Genomic DNA, 17,703 nt, shown 5'->3' with positions numbered 1-17,703 from the left:
CATGCAATGTATCGCCAAAAGTAAATGTCTAACTTAAGGCTATGAACAAACTGAGTGAGAACCTGAGGTGGTCAAATGCTAAGTGTTCCGTGTTTTAAGACTCCTTTCTGCACCACTCTATTTACCTTTCTGAACCTATTCATTCAGACCCAAACGTTTGGTCTTTACTTTCAATCACTCCTTTATTCCTCACCGACAGCTTCACTGAGTTCAACTCCCCTTCAGCCCACGTCCTTTTACGGCAGCCGGTCTGTGACTAAAGACTACGGTCAGAGCCACTCTCTCCTGGACAGGTGAGTTTCTGTTCAGCTGTAAGGCACAAGATACCTGCTTTAAACGACACATTTACTTCTCCATGCAAATACACTAGAGCTGTGCGGTTAAACGGAACTCTTTCTTTTTTTTAAGAAAACAACTTTAGGTCAAGTGCACTTACAATTGAATGGAGAAATGTAAAGAGCACTTCAATATAATTGTCTAGTTAGAGCATGAAGTCATTGTGACGCCAGTGGGTCACATCTGTGTGCTACAAATCCACACAGGCCATGCAGTACAGCACAGAGCTCTTCAGCCAAGAGGAGCCTGATGCTGCCAAACCACTCCACTCCTTTCAAGAAGGTCCGGCCCACTCTGGACTACGGCGGTTGGAACAAGCAAAGGCTGTCCACCCTGGCCCAGCCTCAGCCCCCCCTGCAAGGGTAAGGAGAAGCCAGATGTGCTGCACACAACATGAGCATATGCAGTTGCTTTGTAAAGAGAAACTGGAGTTCAATTATTTCGACGTTGTGAACAAAAAAAGAGCTGTTTATGCCCTCGTTTTGAACTTTTTTAAATTTGTAACCTCGCATACAACTGCAAATCCTGCGAAAGATAGTGTCTCAAATTATGTTATCCCAACCCAATTGAAGGCCTTGATGAGTTTTTTTCTTTCCCTTTTTATTATCATCCTAATGTTTAAAATGTTTCTATCAGATTCTCCAACCTGGGCAACACCTGCTACATGAACGCCATACTGCAGTCCCTCTTCAGCCTCCCCTCCTTCTCCAATGACATGCTGAGGCAGAGCATCCCGTGGAAGAAGGTCCCCATCAATGCACTGCTCAGGTACTACATTAGGCCGTCTAGATCAGAGGTTCTCAATTGTTTTGCAGCCAAGGACCCCTTACAAGATAGAGAATACACCAAGGACCCCCTCATTCTGATTTATGATTTTGGGCTATATAAATAAAAATGTACTTGACTTGACATGTATGTCCCTTGGAATAATCTGACGTAGCCTATTTTTTTACACTTCTATAGTCTTAGTTATGTGAAAGAACAACACAAGAGAAATGTATTAGAAAGATATTAGATATGTATTAAAAATATTTGCACCATCTCAACACAGAATACCCATAAAACAATCAATCAATTAGCTGCAAGTAACACTGTACCTAAACAAAATATCAAAGGGAAATCAAGAGAAAAGTGATAATTTGAAGTGCATTTCAGAACATACACACACAAACACACACACACACATAAAGATGAAACATCAAGTGTTTCACTCTTAGTTAAAATTAAATGATTTATAAAAGTCTAATCACAAAATAAATGCAGGCTATAAACAATTGAACACATGCCTGCATTGCAACATATATTAAGTAAATTGCAAAACAACTGCAACTGCATTGTTACAATCCCAAATCCCACTACTTGTAATGGCAGCCAGCTCTGGACACTATTGGAGTGATGCAAGGCAGTCCATGAAGCTGATTGCTTCTCTCTGCAAGTGAAGACACACATATCAAACTAAATCATCAAATGCAACATATCTGACATTTCTGTTGCTCTCACACACACCCACCCACCCACACACACCCACACACACACACCCACACCCACCCACACACACACACACACACACACACACACACACACACACACACACACACACACACACACACACACACACACACACACACACACACACACACACACACACACACACACAGAGAGAGATATAGCATGCTCTTACCATTAATGTGAGATATGGGCCCGTCTCTCGCTGCACAACTTCTCCATCCTTGGAGAAGTAGATGAGAGGCATACACGTAGGTCGTTCTCCACTTCCATCCGAGCCCTGTACTTGGTCTTCATGGAGGTCAGCGCTGAGAATGATGACTCGCACAGGTATGTGGTTGGAAAGGGGAGCAACACCCGCATGGCAACAGCAGCGATTTCCGGATACTCCTGTTCAACTGAAGGCCAAAAGTCCACATAACCCCCTTGGCCGAACCAGATTCTCAGCGTCCCGTCGTATGCCAGGTCCAGCAGCTCCTCCTCTGCTTTTCCACTGAGACCCCGCGCTGATGTATGGGCAACGAAGGGGTCGCGCACCCAGTCCCAGGCATCGGTGTCAACGTCAGTGAAATAGTCATTGAAATAGTCACCAAGGGAGGCAAGATGCAAACCGATTGTATTTTTCACAATCTCAGCTGGTATTTGGTTTGTGTCCAAAAACTCTGTGAGTTGGGGGAACATGTCTGTAATGCCATTTTGCACCCGCCTTCTCCAGATCGCTGTTTTGGCACGGAATGACTTCATTTTGTCGCTTACCTCCAGGATAGAGGCATATCTGCCTTGAACGGACAAACTGAGATCGTTCAATGAGTTGAACACATCTGCGAGGTAGGCAAGCTGTGCGATCCATTCGGGGTCCGAGAAGAGTGCTGCAGTGGTTGGCTTGTCATTCTGGATGAACTCACAAAGCTCTGAGCGCAGTTCGTACACCCGCTGTAGCACTTTTCCACGGGAGAGCCAACGCACCTCTGAATGGAACAGCAGGGTGTCCTGTCCTGCGCCCATCTCCCTGCAGAGCTGGCCGAATAAACGGGACTGCAGTGGCTTACACTTGATGTGGTTGACCACAGATACCACCGTGCTGAGAACGGACTGTAGCTCAGGACTCAATGATTTTGATGCCAGAGCCTGCCTGTGCAGCATGCAGTGGGTAGCTATCATCATTGGATTGCGCTCCTTGGCACGAGCAACCACCCCACTCTTGCGTCCGGTCATGGCAGCTGCCCCATCCGTGCAAATCGCAATGCAATTCTCCCAACTCACATTGCCAGTCTCCATGAACATATCTATAACATTGAAAATCTCCTCACCTGTTGCTCGCCCCGTCAACTCTTGACAAAATAAAAAATCTTCCTGAATCCTTCCTTCCCACGGGTAGCGAACCAGCGCGATGAGCTGCGCAGAGCCGGACACATCAGTGGACTCATCCAATTGAACCGCGAATTTAGAACCTCTCAGTCTTTCCAGCAGTTGTGATTTGATATCAGCAGACATGTCCTCAATTCGTCGTCTGATGGTGTCATTTGACAGAGGTACACTTCTCAATTTGGCAGCCGCATCTTTCCCCACCATCACCTCACACAGATCCACCGCAGCAGGGAGCAGCAGTTCCTCCGCTATTGTGTGGGGCTTTCGCGCCTTAGCAATCCTCTGCGCTACCAGGTAGGAGGCCCGCTGCGCTTTAGCAGAAACAGACGTAACATTAACCATCCGTTGTTGTTGCTGGCGGTAGTCCTCGCCCTTCCTCTCAAAAAAAGCCCGGTCTTTTTTTGCATAATCTGGATGCTTGGTCTCGAGGTGCCTCTTCAATTTGGCAGGCTTCATTGCCTCATTGGCAAGACACCGCAGGCATATCAGACATTTCGGTTTCCCTTCCACTTCAATAAATCCATATTGGAGATACTCCTCATCGTATTTCCTTACTTTTGTTTTTTGTTTTTCATTTACTTCATTTGTAGCCGTAACCGGTCGTTTTAAAAATCTGTCCATCTTCGTAGTATGCTAGCCGTGTTATATCTCTATGATGCTAGCAGCGGCACTCTCTGACTGACGTACCAGTTAATGTTGTTTCCACGGTAACGGGTGACACGCTTGATTTTTAAATGTATAGATGTGTTAGATTAGAACGTAATCTATGAACTATTTTAGATTAAAAAAAGAAAAATATTATTTGTTGAACTATGAAGCCTTTTGTAAAAAAAAAAAAAATGAAAAAAAATGATATGATAATTTAAATTAATGAATCTGAAAACTTTTAACGGACCCCCTGGCAGAGTGCCACGGACCCCCGGGGGGTCGCGGACCCCACTTTGAGAACCACTGGTCTAGATGGATTAAAGGGAGACCTGTAATGATGTGCTTTTCAAACCTATCCTTTCCTTTTTCAAAACCTGCATGAAAGTGTTTCATTCTGTGCCTCTTCACTGCCTGCAGGCGGTTTGCACACCTTATGGCCAAGAAGGATGTGGGATGTCCAGAAACAAAAAAAGACCTGTTGAGGAAAGTGAAGAGCGCCATCTCCTCCACAGCTGAGCGGTTCTCTGGAAACATGCAGAACGTAAGATCTCTTTTGTGACCAATTTTTCAATTCTTCAAGTACCCTAATATTTCAAATGTCATGTGGTTGTTGCAGATGGAGGACATGGCACACACTTTATCACAAGATGCAATTGTTTGTTTATAGTGCTCATACACATTTTAGTGCAAACATGTAAAAACAGATGTCAAACAAAACAATGATATACTAAAAAAATATATATTTTGTATTGGTTAACTAAGGGGTTTGGACACATGCATTTCACAAGTTTTGTTTTTATTTCCACCCGTATCCCGTAATTGATGGTCTGTCTCAACTCTGTGTTTGTGAACACTGAAGCAGAACATAACCCACCTTTTGTATTTATTCTTTATGCTTTTTAAAGTCCATGTGTATCACATTATTCACCAGGATGCTCATGAGTTCCTGAGCCAGTGTTTGGACCAGTTAAAGGACGACGTGGAGAAAATGAACAAGAACTGGTCCAACGAAGCGGCAGCGTGGTCCTCGTCCTCTGTGGCGCGTGAGAGTGGCCAGGAGGGAACGTCCTCAGCAGCAAAAGCAGAGCCGGGTGAAGAGGCAGACACGTCCCGCATCTACACCTGCCCTGTTGCGGTCAACATGGAGTTTGAGGTGCAGCACACCATCACATGCAAAGGGTGAGCCTGTCTCCTGCTTATTTATCTGAAAGCCAAAACTCTATGTGAATCTGGAGAATGTTTTATGCCTTCATGTTCCTTTACAGATGTGGCGAGGTAGTTAACAAGCGAGAACAGTTTAATGACTTGTCCATCGACCTCCCACGGCGGAAGAAAACGCTTCCACTCCGCTCTATCCAGGACTCTCTGGATCTCTTTTTTAGGGTGAGGGTCTCTCATTGACAGCTTATAGTACTGATTAATCTTCAGCCACTTTTCAACTGTTCCATTTGTTTTGCAGTTACCTTCAAGTGAAAAGTCTAAACTACATATACCATTTTTGAATGTGCAATGATAGAAGTTACTTTTTCTTTTTCAGATGGAGGAAATTGAGTACTCGTGTGAAAAGTGCAATGGGAAATCGGCGACTGTTACACATAAATTTAGCAAATTGCCCAGGTGTGTACACACATCATTTTTCAGTTCTCATGCATGAGAAGCGGTCACACTTGTTGCTAACTGAACACTGCATTTCAAACATAAGGCATGAATCACAACAGCTACTTCCTGTAAGCATCTGTTGTTCACTAGTAGACACACTTCTGATTTGTGATGTTTCCTCCCCACAGAGTGCTCATCCTCCACCTGAAGCGCTACAGCTTTAACGCCCAGCTGTCACTGAACAGCAAGCTGGGCCAGCAGGTGGTGATCCCCCGGTATCTGACCCTGCTGTCCCACTGCACTGAATCCACACGAGCCCCCATTAGCCTTGGCTGGAGTTCCCAGTCCTCCATGTAAGTCATTTGTTGAGCTATTGATTTGACTACGATGCATAACACTAGTCTCATTTGGTTGAGAGATTAAGTGAAATATTTAGGTTTCTAAACGTTTTCTTTGTTGTTCTCAAGTTCCAGAACACTCAAAACGTCGCAGTGTGTCAACTCGTCGACAGCTCCTCTCCGGTAAGTTCTGTAGGAAACATGAAAAAGATATACAGTTACATTGGCAACAACATTAAAGCTTTACACTCAAATGTGCAGCAACATGTTCTTTGCTCGGTCGGATTCAATATTAAAACATACTGTCAAGGTATAAGAAAACAAAGCTTGATGAAGCGGGAAGGCAGTAAGATAGCTTATAAAAAAATAGCCCACCCGTGACTCATCCAATCACATAAGCTTTGGTCTGAGCTTATTGTGTTTGTCTAGAAGGATTGGAGGCAAAGCTGCCAACTCCAGCTGCACGTCTAGCCTCCTGGACTCTGATAGTGAAGAGGAGCCCAACAGTAAAGCAACAGTGAGCCGCAAGCGACGCCTCAGCAGCTGTCTGCCTGACGAGGATGAGCGACCGGAAGAGGTACCGCTGATAGACCGTCACAGTTATGATTACGATCATGTTTCCCTCTGCTTGTGTTACCACACTGTTTTGATGTGTCTTCAGCGAGGAGCAGCCATAGATTCAGCAGACTTCAGTGGCATAAATGATGAAGAAATGCTGGCTGCCGTGCTGGAGATGAGTCGTCAAGAGGCCGGGCTCTCGGCCCCGCCCCCAATGGAGGATGAGCCAACCAGCAGCCCCGACACAGGCTTCGGGGACACAGACGCCCATGACCTGGCCTATCACACCGATCTCTTGGAAACAGACAGCAAACAGCCTGCAGGTAGGCTAACATGTTAAATAAAGAGACAAGCACACATTCATCAAATAAGTAAGCAACTATATATATATATATATTTTTTTATTTATAATTATAAAGTAAGTGACCATATAAAAGCAGTCAGTAATAACAAAGATACATTTTAAAAATAAGATATATGGGGCTCTCTAGATATACATAGAAACTGGGTTGGACAAAATTCATGTCATAACCAGTTAAGCGCCATGCCCCCGGTACCGGAAACAGCGTCTGAGGGCTTTTTAACATTTAACAAACTACGAATGTGTCATACCCACTTAACGGTGAGAAACTCAGCTATCAGACAATATGAACCATTTTTAGCTATACGAAACACAAGGGCAATAACAAACCTCTGAATTAGCCCTGAGCGAAAAAATGGTAACGCACTTAGCACAGAACTCACGGTATAAATACTTTATTACTTATCGGATCTGCATAAACAGATTTAGAACTGAGATTCCACAGATTCTAGAGGTATAAGTATCATCCCTGTGCGATCAGAACTCAGGACAGCGAAGGCAAACCCAGACAACACATAACGTAGCTTTACGGAGCAAAAACGGCAATATGGCAAATCCACCCAAATGACCACAGAAGTTTTTTTTTGCTAAATCTCTCTAAAAAGGTCAAATGTCACTTCTTTTGCATCAATCTTGATACAGGGTACTTATTATATGTTATAGTTTGGATTCCTAAAGCTTTTAGTCTACTATCCCATCATTCAAGCGTGGTTTTCACTACAAGTAAAAAAATATTTTTGGACGGACACTATAATTTACATTTTTTATACTATGTTCAATCTGAATTTACTTTAAAATAAAACAATTCTATATTGATTCTGACTTTTCTACATCCAACTCACAGGTTTATCATTGCTTTGAGTAAAAAGATTATTAATGTAACCCGTTTAGAAGTGAAGATAGTCATTTGTTCTGGGAACGTCATTTTCGAGCCTGAGACCTGGAAAACAGGCTCAGGGCTCAACAGGTTAAGCAAACTAACATTGTAATGATTAAACTTTGTTAGATTGACTTGACATAACTTAAGTAATGCTGAAGTATTAAATAAATATGTAACCTTTTTAAAATAATAATTTGTATAATTTACTTTGTTAGATGCCTCCACGGGAAATAGAGAACTGGAAAACTGAAAAAAGTCTACAGGGTCCATGTTTAATAACAGCAATAGGATTTCAAAACTTGTCATTGAAAAACAAATGGTCACTTTGTGGGAGAATTCTTCCTTTAAGTGAACTGACCTGTGTGTGTTTATCTCGCCTAGATGTGCTGGACTCCCTGGACCTGACCATGGACGAGAACAAGGAGAACCAGACTCCAGAGGGGGGGCAGCAACAGGGGGAGCTGGACTGGGTGCAGCAGTACAGTCTGGATCAGGATCAGGAGAGGGAGGAGCAGGAGCTGCAGCAGGCGCTGGCCCAGAGCCTCCAGGAGCATGTAAGAGCACATCTGGAACATCTAAAGAATGTTGTAGCACTATATATATATATATATATATATATATATATATATATATATATATATATATATATATATATATATATATTAGAGATGTCCCGATCCGATCACGTGATCGGGGATCGGAGCCGATCACGTGATTTTCAAAAGATCGGAATCGGGAGAAAAAGATCGGGGATCGGATTTTTTTTTTTTTTTAAATACTTTTTTAATTTTTTTATTCAATGATACTAAACAAAAATTACCATGTTCAAGTCTTAAAGTCATCCTGAGGCCTTAGTTTTGGTTTCAAATGACACAACATCATGCATGTGTTGCTTCTTTGGGGCTTGTTTTCATAGACCTGGTTGCTTATTTCTCTCAAATCTGGCAACAGAGTGGGCAGGGCGCAGTGTCTAATTGTAGCAGTAAGCTAATGAGTACTGAAAGCTTTATTTTGTTTTGATCCAATGCTGCACAACTGAACTGATCCAATGCTGCTGTGAAAAAAAGAAGCTATATCCATGTTGGATAGAATATCCAATTTAAATAAAAAAATAACCTTAAGGGACAACTTGAATGCTTTTTTTCCTCTTAATGCATTGCATAAAGATCGGATCGGGAAAAATCGGTATCGGCAAATTGTCAAAATCAAATGATCGGATTGGGAGCAAAAAAAGGTGATCGGGACATCCCTAATATATATATATATATATATATATATATAATAACCGTTGTCTAATAGAGTGAAAATCTGTTCTTTTTGAGCAAGCAGACAATAAACACCAGAGCACAAAAAGTTCTATTTGTACACTTTGTTCACTGAATTTCATTGTATCCACTTTTCCCCCCACACAGGAGGCCCAGGAGTTGAGAGAGGACGATGATCTGAAGAGGGCCACCGAGCTCAGCCTGCAAGGTATCATTGATCTCATGTTGAGTAGCTAGACGGTGACATCACTGAAATGCATCGTTTTGAGTTGAGCGTCTTTGATGGAAGGAATACCATTCATCATGTTTTTGCGATGTCCATCCCCCCATTCTTTTGTACATGATACCTCAAGACTGCTTGTAGCTAATATCTTCAATTTGATGTCAGAAGTCCACTTGGAATCAAGGATGAACTGATTTGAATTTGGTGGTTAAGTTCGCTGGGACGGCACAAAACCTGTTTTTGGCCATAACCCATGAATCAAAATGCTGTTTATGATAATAATATCAAGTATTGACTGGTTGGTGGAGGCATGCAACCTTTGTCAGTGCCAGGTAATGGTGAGGAAGCAGAATCTGTTGGGTGGTGAAGTGGTAGGCAAGAGGGGAAGACATCTTTGACTGACTTTTTCCCAATTTCAGTTTCATTTTTCACTCCAGCAAAAATACCCCTGCTTTACACGTATTTGTGCAAAGCAAACGGACACAGTATCATATGTTTTCTGTGAAGGTCTCAGAGCACATAATAACGCTGTTGAATCTGACTCAGCGGTGTGGAAATGCCTGACCAGTATCAACATCTTCTCCTTCCCCAACACCAGAGTTCAACAACTCTCTGCCAGAGTTACTATGCTCAGACGAGGATTCAGGCAACGAGGACGTGTTGGACATGGAGTACACTGAAGCTGAGACTGAGAACCTGAAGAGGAACGCTGAGGTACTCAACATCTGCTCTGTGATTTTAAACAAGTAGAACAGTCCAGATCAATTTCTCGTATTCATTTCTGCAATAAACTGAAAATCAACTTCCAAATACTTTAAATATATTGTATAAAACCTTCCTTCACAAAAAAAGGATATGTCGTTTATAATAGATACACTGAACTGCCTTAGTTCAGAGTAACCTTGGATACGTTTCATTCCACAGAGCGGAGACTTGGCCAACTCTTTCCGACTAATCAGTGTCGTGAGTCACATCGGGAGCAGCTCCTCCTCCGGTGAGCACTGTGCATGTGTGCTGCTATCCACCATGTAGCTGTGTTAATGCATACTTACCCTACTGTAGTTAATTGAATGATGCCATTTTGCAAAAAGAGCAAATCGGAACCCTTCAGGATGTCAGAACTCCTGTCAGCACATCATACCTGAGCAGCACAGTGCCACGTTTGTGTAGAAGACACTCTTAACCTCTTTGAATGAGTGGTAAATAGTGTAAAAGAGTGGTTTGCATGTTATGTCTCATTGCCTGAGCAGATATGTGATAAAGATTCATACTGGTGCATACACTAGGGCTGTCCCAATACCATTTTTCGGGCGCCGGATATTCGGTAAGAATCAGCAGCGAATATTCGGGGGGGGGGTGGGGGGCGTAGTAATCAGCAGCGTGCCGCTTCTCCACGTGTATTTCGGTTTGTTCACTGCATTCATTTAGTTATTCTACAGTATTATTGTTTTGTAGTTATTTGTTAATGTAACCCAATTTGTGTTCTTTGAAATTGAAAACGATATTGCATTATATTTGTTACTTTCGTTGCAGTTGTATACGTCTTAAGTGTAATTTGGCTTGGCTTCCTATTTTGTATGGACATGCTTTTATTTTGGAGGAGAGTTACGGCCCCTACACACGGTGGCGTGCGTTGCCGCTTCAACGCTTCTGCCCATTCACTTTGAATGGGGTGACGTCACGATTCGCCGAATTGCATTGTGGGAGCAAAGCGTAGCTTCTCTCGCGGTGCTCGCTGCAGAAGTAGAGCAATATTTTACTTTTGACGCCTCTACGAAGGCGTCAGCCAGTCGAATCATATGGCAGTGCAAGCTCTAGCCAATCAAACCGCGTGTTTGTGTGTCTGGGGCGGGAGATTCATGTGATTGGTTGTTGATCGAGTTTCCCGCCGGCAAGCAACAACGCACGCCACCGTGTGTAGGGGCCGTTAGCACTGTTGACAGGAAGTTGTTGTTGCTATGGAAACGATGTGACGGAGATTAACGGAGAAAAAGTAATATCTACATATAAAGACGGAGAAAGTAAACGATAACGTTTATGGTTAAGTGTTAGCACCCCCCGAAGAGGCACACGCTCTTACGTTGATATTGGAGTTTTCAATAAATAAAAAACGAATAACGAAATTGAAACCCAAATAGTACTCAAATTAATATTCGGGTGCAGCCCTAGCATACACTCAATTTAAGCTGCTGCACATTTCGCATACCAGTGAGAACAACTGGAATAGTTTTCGTTTGAGACCTTTTCCTAGTGTTCAAAACTAAGTGGTTTATTTCCCTCCCTAGGCCATTACATCAGTGACGTGTACGACATGAAGAAGCAGTCGTGGCTGACCTTCAATGACCTGGACGTGTCACGCACACAGGAAGCGGCTGTCCAGAGGGACCGCGACCGCAGTGGATACATCTTCTTCTACATGCACAAGTGAGTTAGAACAACCAGAAGGCTCTCTGTTAAACAACCACTGTGTAGGGTGAGGGTCTCTCTTTGACAGGGTGAAACAAAGCAATCATGACCATCGTCTTTGATCCGGATTAAGACGCTTTTTGTTTTGTTTAAAGGGATGTTCAGATGTTTCGAAGGGGCTGTTGAATGAGGTAGTTATTCATTGTCGTTGTATAGCAGAATGTGGTTGGTCAGGAGAATATATGATTTTTCATGTATGTACATATGTTTTAGCATACTATACTGTGCCATTAGTTTTTTTTGCTGGATTTTGTTTATACGGTTCTGTTTTATACTAAACTGATTTAATGACATTTTATCAACTTCTATAGACATACTTTAGACCTTTTGGTTTGAACTTAACTATGACTCATTTCATTTTGACATACCAGTACTTGTTTACGTTTTTGGAAAATATATTTCATATTTTTATACTCTTTTCAACATGATATACTTTCACTTTTTTGATATTTGTAACTTCCTCTCGTGTCTTCAGGGACATGTTTGAGCAGCTGTCTGATATGGAGAGATCTGGAGCCAGCAACCCTTCAGAAGCAGGGAGGAATGTCCTGCAGCCCCTCTGAGCGCTACACACACACCAACTCACCCACCCACCGCTGCACCCTAACAGATGGAGCTCTCCTCTGAACAACCTGGAAAACGACTGATTGCTGTCCTTTTGTGGCGGTCTTCAGGCCCTCCTTTCCCTCTACAGATCACTGAATGCTCTGTTAAATTAGCACCTGTACATGCCAACACGGGTGCTAAAGACATTTTTTTTAACACACCAGACATGCAGTTACAAATATTCAGTGGATCAAATGTTGCCTCCATGTTTTTGGGGCCAGAGTCAAACAAAGGTTTTGTAAATGTTTTTTTATTTGTTTCTCGACAATGCCGTTCTTTCACACATCAGATGCTACTGGTGCTTCATGACATGTATGTTTTGCAGACCCTTTATTTCCCATATAAACTAATTAAAGATATATTCTATGTTGGAGTATAAGCTATTATAGAGTTAGAGGGGGTGTTGTATTTAGCGGGTACATTTGGTGCAATATTTATGTTCTGGCACAAACTGGCCAATTGCAATCCGCTTTCTGTCCGAGAGTGTGGACCCAGGGCAACAGTGAGTTCTCACTGTTGCTTTGCGTGACTTACCAACTCATGTGTGTTTGTCTCAATGTTATAGATTTCGGGGGAAAGGCTCAATAACAGTCTGTTTTAACTGAGCTTTTCTCACTAAAGCCTACTTTTCTCTTTTGGGGATTTTGACTTTGTGCCTCCCAAGAAAACTTTTATAAATATGTATACTAGCTTTACTTTGAAAGATGCACAACCTTGTCGCTTTTGAAAATGTCTGTCACCAATGTGTAAGTCAGATTTCTCCTTTATAAAAAGCCAACAGATTTTCTATTTATTGCAACATCGGGTTGATTCCCTTTGAATGAACCTGTGAAGATACGCCACAGCAAATAGAAGTCATAAATACTAGACCACCAGGGAAGCTAGCTTTAGCCTAATGTGTTTAAGCGCATCATCTTTAAGGCCAGTCTACAGAGCTGTTCATATAGCTCCTATGAGGCGTGCTTGCTTAGAGAAAGATTTAAAGGAAGTATTTTGTTATTCCAATACTAGACACTGGTTGTACAGCTGTTTTTGTGACCACTGTAAAAAGTCAAATCACATTGAGTTCACCATGGCTAATGTGTAATGTTAAAACATGGTGTCTGCAGAGTTCCTCCCAACAGAAGAAAATCTATTTAACAGCTTTATAAAACATGGTTTATAACCAGATATTGATACCTGCCATATTAGTGGGATTTATTAGGACAGTATTGACGTTTACCACCGCAGGCAAAAGTGACATGTTCCCATTTTTTTGTCGTCAGCCTTGTATTTACATTTGTCCCAGATGCAGTGTGAAGAGGGTATGATGTATTTGTGAAGTAAAGATGAACAGCTTTTTCTACCCTTCATATACAACTGACTCTTCCTAAAGCAGATTTTAATAAAAGATTCTGGTGAAAGTGCAGAGGCTTTTTTGTTTGATGTTGAAAACACTTTAATAACACTCAAATCCAGTGTTGGAAAAGGACATCCACCATCATGCCACTGTACTGCCTGCCAGGCGGTTCAAGTCCATGGTTGCAGGGTAGTGAAAACAAAATGAAGCACCAGAGAGTGAAGAGAGCCGCCTGCTGTCACCTGTCCTGACTGCACCTCTTCATCAGAGGCTCCAGGCTCCTCCCTGTCAGTCTGTTGTACTCACTGAGGATGTAGTTCTCCCTCTGCAGCATCTGGAAACATTTCTAAACATATTAGCCCCTATGCTGCCATGCAAACAACCTTCACATTGACTTTATCATTTACTAATTCATATAGTGCACATAAACCCTTTCAGCCATTTTCTTACAGAATGGGGCTGCTGTATTTTCCTTTAATATCATTACATTCATAGAAGAAAAGTATTTCCAAGTGCCCAAAGACTAGATATACACTGAACAAAAATATAAACGCAACACTTTTGGTTTTGCTCCCATTTTTCATGATGAACTCGAAGATCTAAAACATTTTCTACATACACAAAATAATAATTTCTCTCAAATATTGTTCACAAATCTGTGATAGTGAGCATTTCTCCTTTGCCGAGATAATCCATCCCACCTCACAGGTGTGGCATATCAAGATGCTGATTAGACAGCATGATTATTGCACAGGTGTGCCTTAGGCTGGCCACAATAAAAGACCACTCTGAAACGTGCAGTTTTGCTTTATTGGGGGGGTCTGAAAACCAGTCAGTATCTGGTGTGAGGATTAGGGTTCGGGTTCGGGTAATGTTGTGAATCGAGTGGCCCATGGTGGTGGTGGGGTTATGGTATGGGCAGGCGTATGTTAAGGATGACGAACACAGGCCACTCGATTCACAACATTACCCTAACCCTAACCCTCAAACCAGATACTGACTGGTTTTCGGACCCCCCCAGACCCCCCCAATAAAGCAAAACTGCACGTTTCAGAGTGGCCTTTTATTGTGGCCAGCCTAAGGCACACCTGTGCAATAATCATGCTGTCTAATCAGCATCTTGATATGCCACACCTGTGAGGTGGGATGGATTATCTCGGCAAAGGAGAAGTGCTCACTATCACAGATTTTTTCAGATTTGTGAACAATATTTGAGAGAAATGGTTATTTTGTGTATGTAGAAAATGTTTTAGATCTTTGAGTTCATCTCATGAAAAATGGGAGCAAAAACAAAAGTGTTGCATTTATATTTTTGTTCAGTGTAGTTTAAGAAAACTCAATATTCAACAACAGCTTAACTTATTCTAAACATTCTTACAGATTTGTGCGAGCCAGCACAGAAAAATGGGTTCCAACATACTAAATGTGTTCAGATTTATCGGATTAAACCAAATGCATTTTAGAGATGGATAGTGGAAAAATGCTGGGAAAAAAATGTATAGTATCTTGTTTGTGCCCTTTTACGTGCAAAGGGTCAGTTCACTCAGATCTCTTGCTAATCAGATTTATTGCCAAGTAGGTTTGCACATACAAGGAATTGGCTGTAGTGTACTATTGTGCACAAACACAATAATAGGAATTAAGTACAAAAAGATTATCAAAACCTTTTTCTTTGTATTAAAAACATATTTTGAATTAAAATATATAAAAATCATGTACAATAAAAATATGAAAAATACTGTGTGCAGTATATCAGAGATGTATCTTAATGGTTTGTTTTGAAATGCCTATCTTTAAGGTTTCAACCAAAAAATGTCTCAGCTTAAGAAATTACAAATGAATAATACAACAGCCAATTCGCAATCCCAAAACCTTTCTGGAACTACTTGTATTACCAAAGAAAATGTCCCATTCTTTAGATTATCAAGAGTAATGAGGAGAGTGCTATGGAAAGACATTTTGGACAAATATCTTAGATTAAAAAATCCCAGAGGCGAGTAAAAAAGACATACGAAACGCCTCAATTGTATTGTTAGTGGAGGCAGAAATATAGGACAATTATTTGGATGTAAAAACATAAACTTTCCTACACAACTCAGGAGTTAAGACAGAAAATGTTACTCTGTATTTTGATAAAGTGACTCTTTAAATGTGTTCACATCAAAATCCTTTCCCCATGTGATCCCCACACTCACCTCTGTCCATTCTTCTTCTGTCTCGTGTCTGTACCCTAACAGGTGACAGATCCCATGTGCCGTGACAGCCTGAAACACGACCAAAAGAGGAGCAATGTGAGCTATAGTCAGACAAAGTCACTGCAAGCAGGGTTGTGAAGTCATAGTGTGTGAAATAATCAGCCTGCATTTCTAAAAATTTGCCGTAACTGAATTTGATCTGGCCGGCGTACAGAGAAGTACTCACAGTGAGGGTCCCATGCAGATCCAGAGATTCCTCCTGACACTGCTTCATCACATACTCCACCCCCAGGAAAATGTCCCCGAGGTTCTGCTCGTCCCTGTGAAGGGGGAGGGGCATCTTACCAGGCCTCAGGTCCTAAACACGGGTCAAAGTCACATTTCAATTGGGATTGTGTCAAGAAGTCCATAAGAAACTAGCAGAGGAATGATATTATCTTATATAATAAAACAAATGAAGCTTAGCAGCATTTTTCAATTCAACGGAATAGGTTTTATTGGCAAGACATTTGACAGAAGAGAGACTATTAAGATTTGTAAATAGAATAAATTAGACACTGAAATTAGTTAACAAAGTAAATAGTTTTGTTACAATTTCATATTTAACTCTAGACAAACTAAAACAAACAAAGTAATAATAAAGGTATAACACAAGACTACGGAAGAGGATTCATATTAAGATGAACCCAGTGTTTCCCCTACGATTGTCTTGGAGGGGCGCTGCGCCCCTCCAACGGAGCCCCGCGTACCCCCCCCCCCCTGAGATTTAAGGTGTTTTAAAATAAAAATAAATTATATTTCTTTTTAAATTATTATTATTATTTTTAAAATTAATATATAGCACCAAATTGCAACTAATCTATATCTACTGTCACTTTTCACATTGAACATGTTCTCTTTTGTTAAATAAACTAAACATTTTTATTTTAAGTTGTACATTTAGTGTTTTGGACCCTAAGAAACACTTTGTCAATTGCAATAATCCACAGCTCCTCTCTCTGCTCCAGAGGATTTCAAAAATATATATCCCAATGCATATGTATATCACAAATACACACAGGTATAGGTACACACAGGTATTGGTGCACACATGCATTTAGTTTCTGTTTGTTCTGATAAATCAGTTGTTTTGTTTTTGATTGCCCTTATCCTTATATAAGACAACTCATATTTACAGAAAATAAGAAAAAACTAAAGATAATTCAATGATAAATACAATAAAATGTTAATAGTTGGAATAATACAGGACATAGACCATTTGTTATCTATATATACGAAAATATATTTAAAAAAGAGGAGATGGTAGTGGAATATGGCATGTAGAAGCACATTTATAAATGTGTATCTATCTATCTATTAACATGTAGTTGTATTTACCTCGTAGAATGGAAATGAGAGGACATCTGTTGGCACATTTTTCTTTCTGTATATGTTATTAATTTGCTGGATCCTGTGGTTATCCACGCAGACGATGCCCAAGTCAAACTTCTGGATGCCCAGGATGTGCCGCAGCGTCTCCACATCCTTCCGCAGCCGGGCTCGGCGGAGGGGGACCTGCTTTTGGAGGTTCCGCAGTATTACTCCCATTTTAGAATTCGGCGTAAAAAGATCTAAAGAAAAAAATATTATTTAGAAATTCCTGACACATGTGTCAACGGTAAAACCAACTCCCTTCCGCCGACGGACAGTTACAATAATTATAATACGGTGGGCTTATGAGAACGGTTGGTCAGCTTTGCGTTAGCCACGAGCGATGTTCAGCCATTCCGGTCAACAGAGAGCAAGGTGACACGTCCCGTGAGTAACGATAGCAACAAATTAGGTCCCCAGAAATATTATATAAGCTTCTTCTGGACAATGGAATAAGGTAATACTGTCAATACATTAGAACAGTTTTTTCGTTAATGAAAGTGGTCCTTTGACCGTTCACAGCCGGTTAGAGCAGTAAAACGGTCGCAATGTTTTCCGGGGGACCTAAATATGTGTCGGACCGGAACCGGATGTGGCAACGTGAG

The 17,703-nt window shown here is 41.5% G+C and overlaps 3 protein-coding genes across 6 annotated transcripts; 1 reads left to right on the top strand and 2 right to left on the bottom strand.

Moving 5' to 3' along the window:
• Positions 1 to 59: 59 nt before the first annotated feature.
• On the top strand, positions 60 to 13,560 carry usp37 (ubiquitin specific peptidase 37). Of its 4 annotated transcripts, none has more exons than XM_079664145.1 (17): positions 60 to 293; positions 543 to 698; positions 973 to 1,104; positions 4,276 to 4,399; positions 4,790 to 5,037; positions 5,124 to 5,241; positions 5,396 to 5,475; positions 5,646 to 5,810; positions 5,931 to 5,978; positions 6,228 to 6,372; positions 6,457 to 6,676; positions 7,976 to 8,148; positions 9,007 to 9,067; positions 9,681 to 9,796; positions 10,007 to 10,076; positions 11,368 to 11,506; positions 12,024 to 13,560. In XM_079664145.1, the coding sequence occupies exons 1-17, from the start codon at positions 76 to 78 to the stop codon at positions 12,109 to 12,111; spliced, it is 2,301 nt and encodes a 766-aa protein (XP_079520271.1). In that variant the 5' UTR covers positions 60 to 75; the 3' UTR covers positions 12,112 to 13,560. The 4 variants fall into 4 exon arrangements, with proteins under 4 accessions (XP_079520271.1, XP_079520270.1, XP_079520269.1 ...); XM_079664144.1 differs by having other exon boundaries at positions 6,225 to 6,372; XM_079664143.1 differs by having other exon boundaries at positions 61 to 293; positions 5,925 to 5,978.
• Positions 1,111 to 4,266, bottom strand: LOC307028813 (SCAN domain-containing protein 3-like). The gene is made up of 2 exons (XM_079664147.1): positions 2,018 to 4,266; positions 1,111 to 1,765 (listed from the first exon to the last, which is right to left on the bottom strand). The coding sequence occupies exon 1, from the start codon at positions 3,829 to 3,831 to the stop codon at positions 2,020 to 2,022; it is 1,812 nt and encodes a 603-aa protein (XP_079520273.1). The 5' UTR covers positions 3,832 to 4,266; the 3' UTR covers positions 1,111 to 1,765; positions 2,018 to 2,019.
• ybey (ybeY metalloendoribonuclease) lies at positions 12,378 to 17,657 on the bottom strand. The gene is made up of 4 exons (XM_079664162.1): positions 17,066 to 17,657; positions 15,915 to 16,046; positions 15,689 to 15,757; positions 12,378 to 13,827 (listed from the first exon to the last, which is right to left on the bottom strand). The coding sequence occupies exons 1-4, from the start codon at positions 17,273 to 17,275 to the stop codon at positions 13,732 to 13,734; spliced, it is 507 nt and encodes a 168-aa protein (XP_079520288.1). The 5' UTR covers positions 17,276 to 17,657; the 3' UTR covers positions 12,378 to 13,731.
• Positions 17,658 to 17,703: the final 46 nt, after the last annotated feature.

This window comes from Notothenia rossii (genome assembly GCF_949606895.1).
Source record: "Notothenia rossii genome assembly, chromosome: 2".
NCBI classification, from domain to species: Eukaryota; Metazoa; Chordata; class Actinopteri; order Perciformes; family Nototheniidae; genus Notothenia; species Notothenia rossii.
Note: the sequence above shows the minus strand (reverse complement) of the source record. Positions and strands in the feature narration are given on the sequence as shown.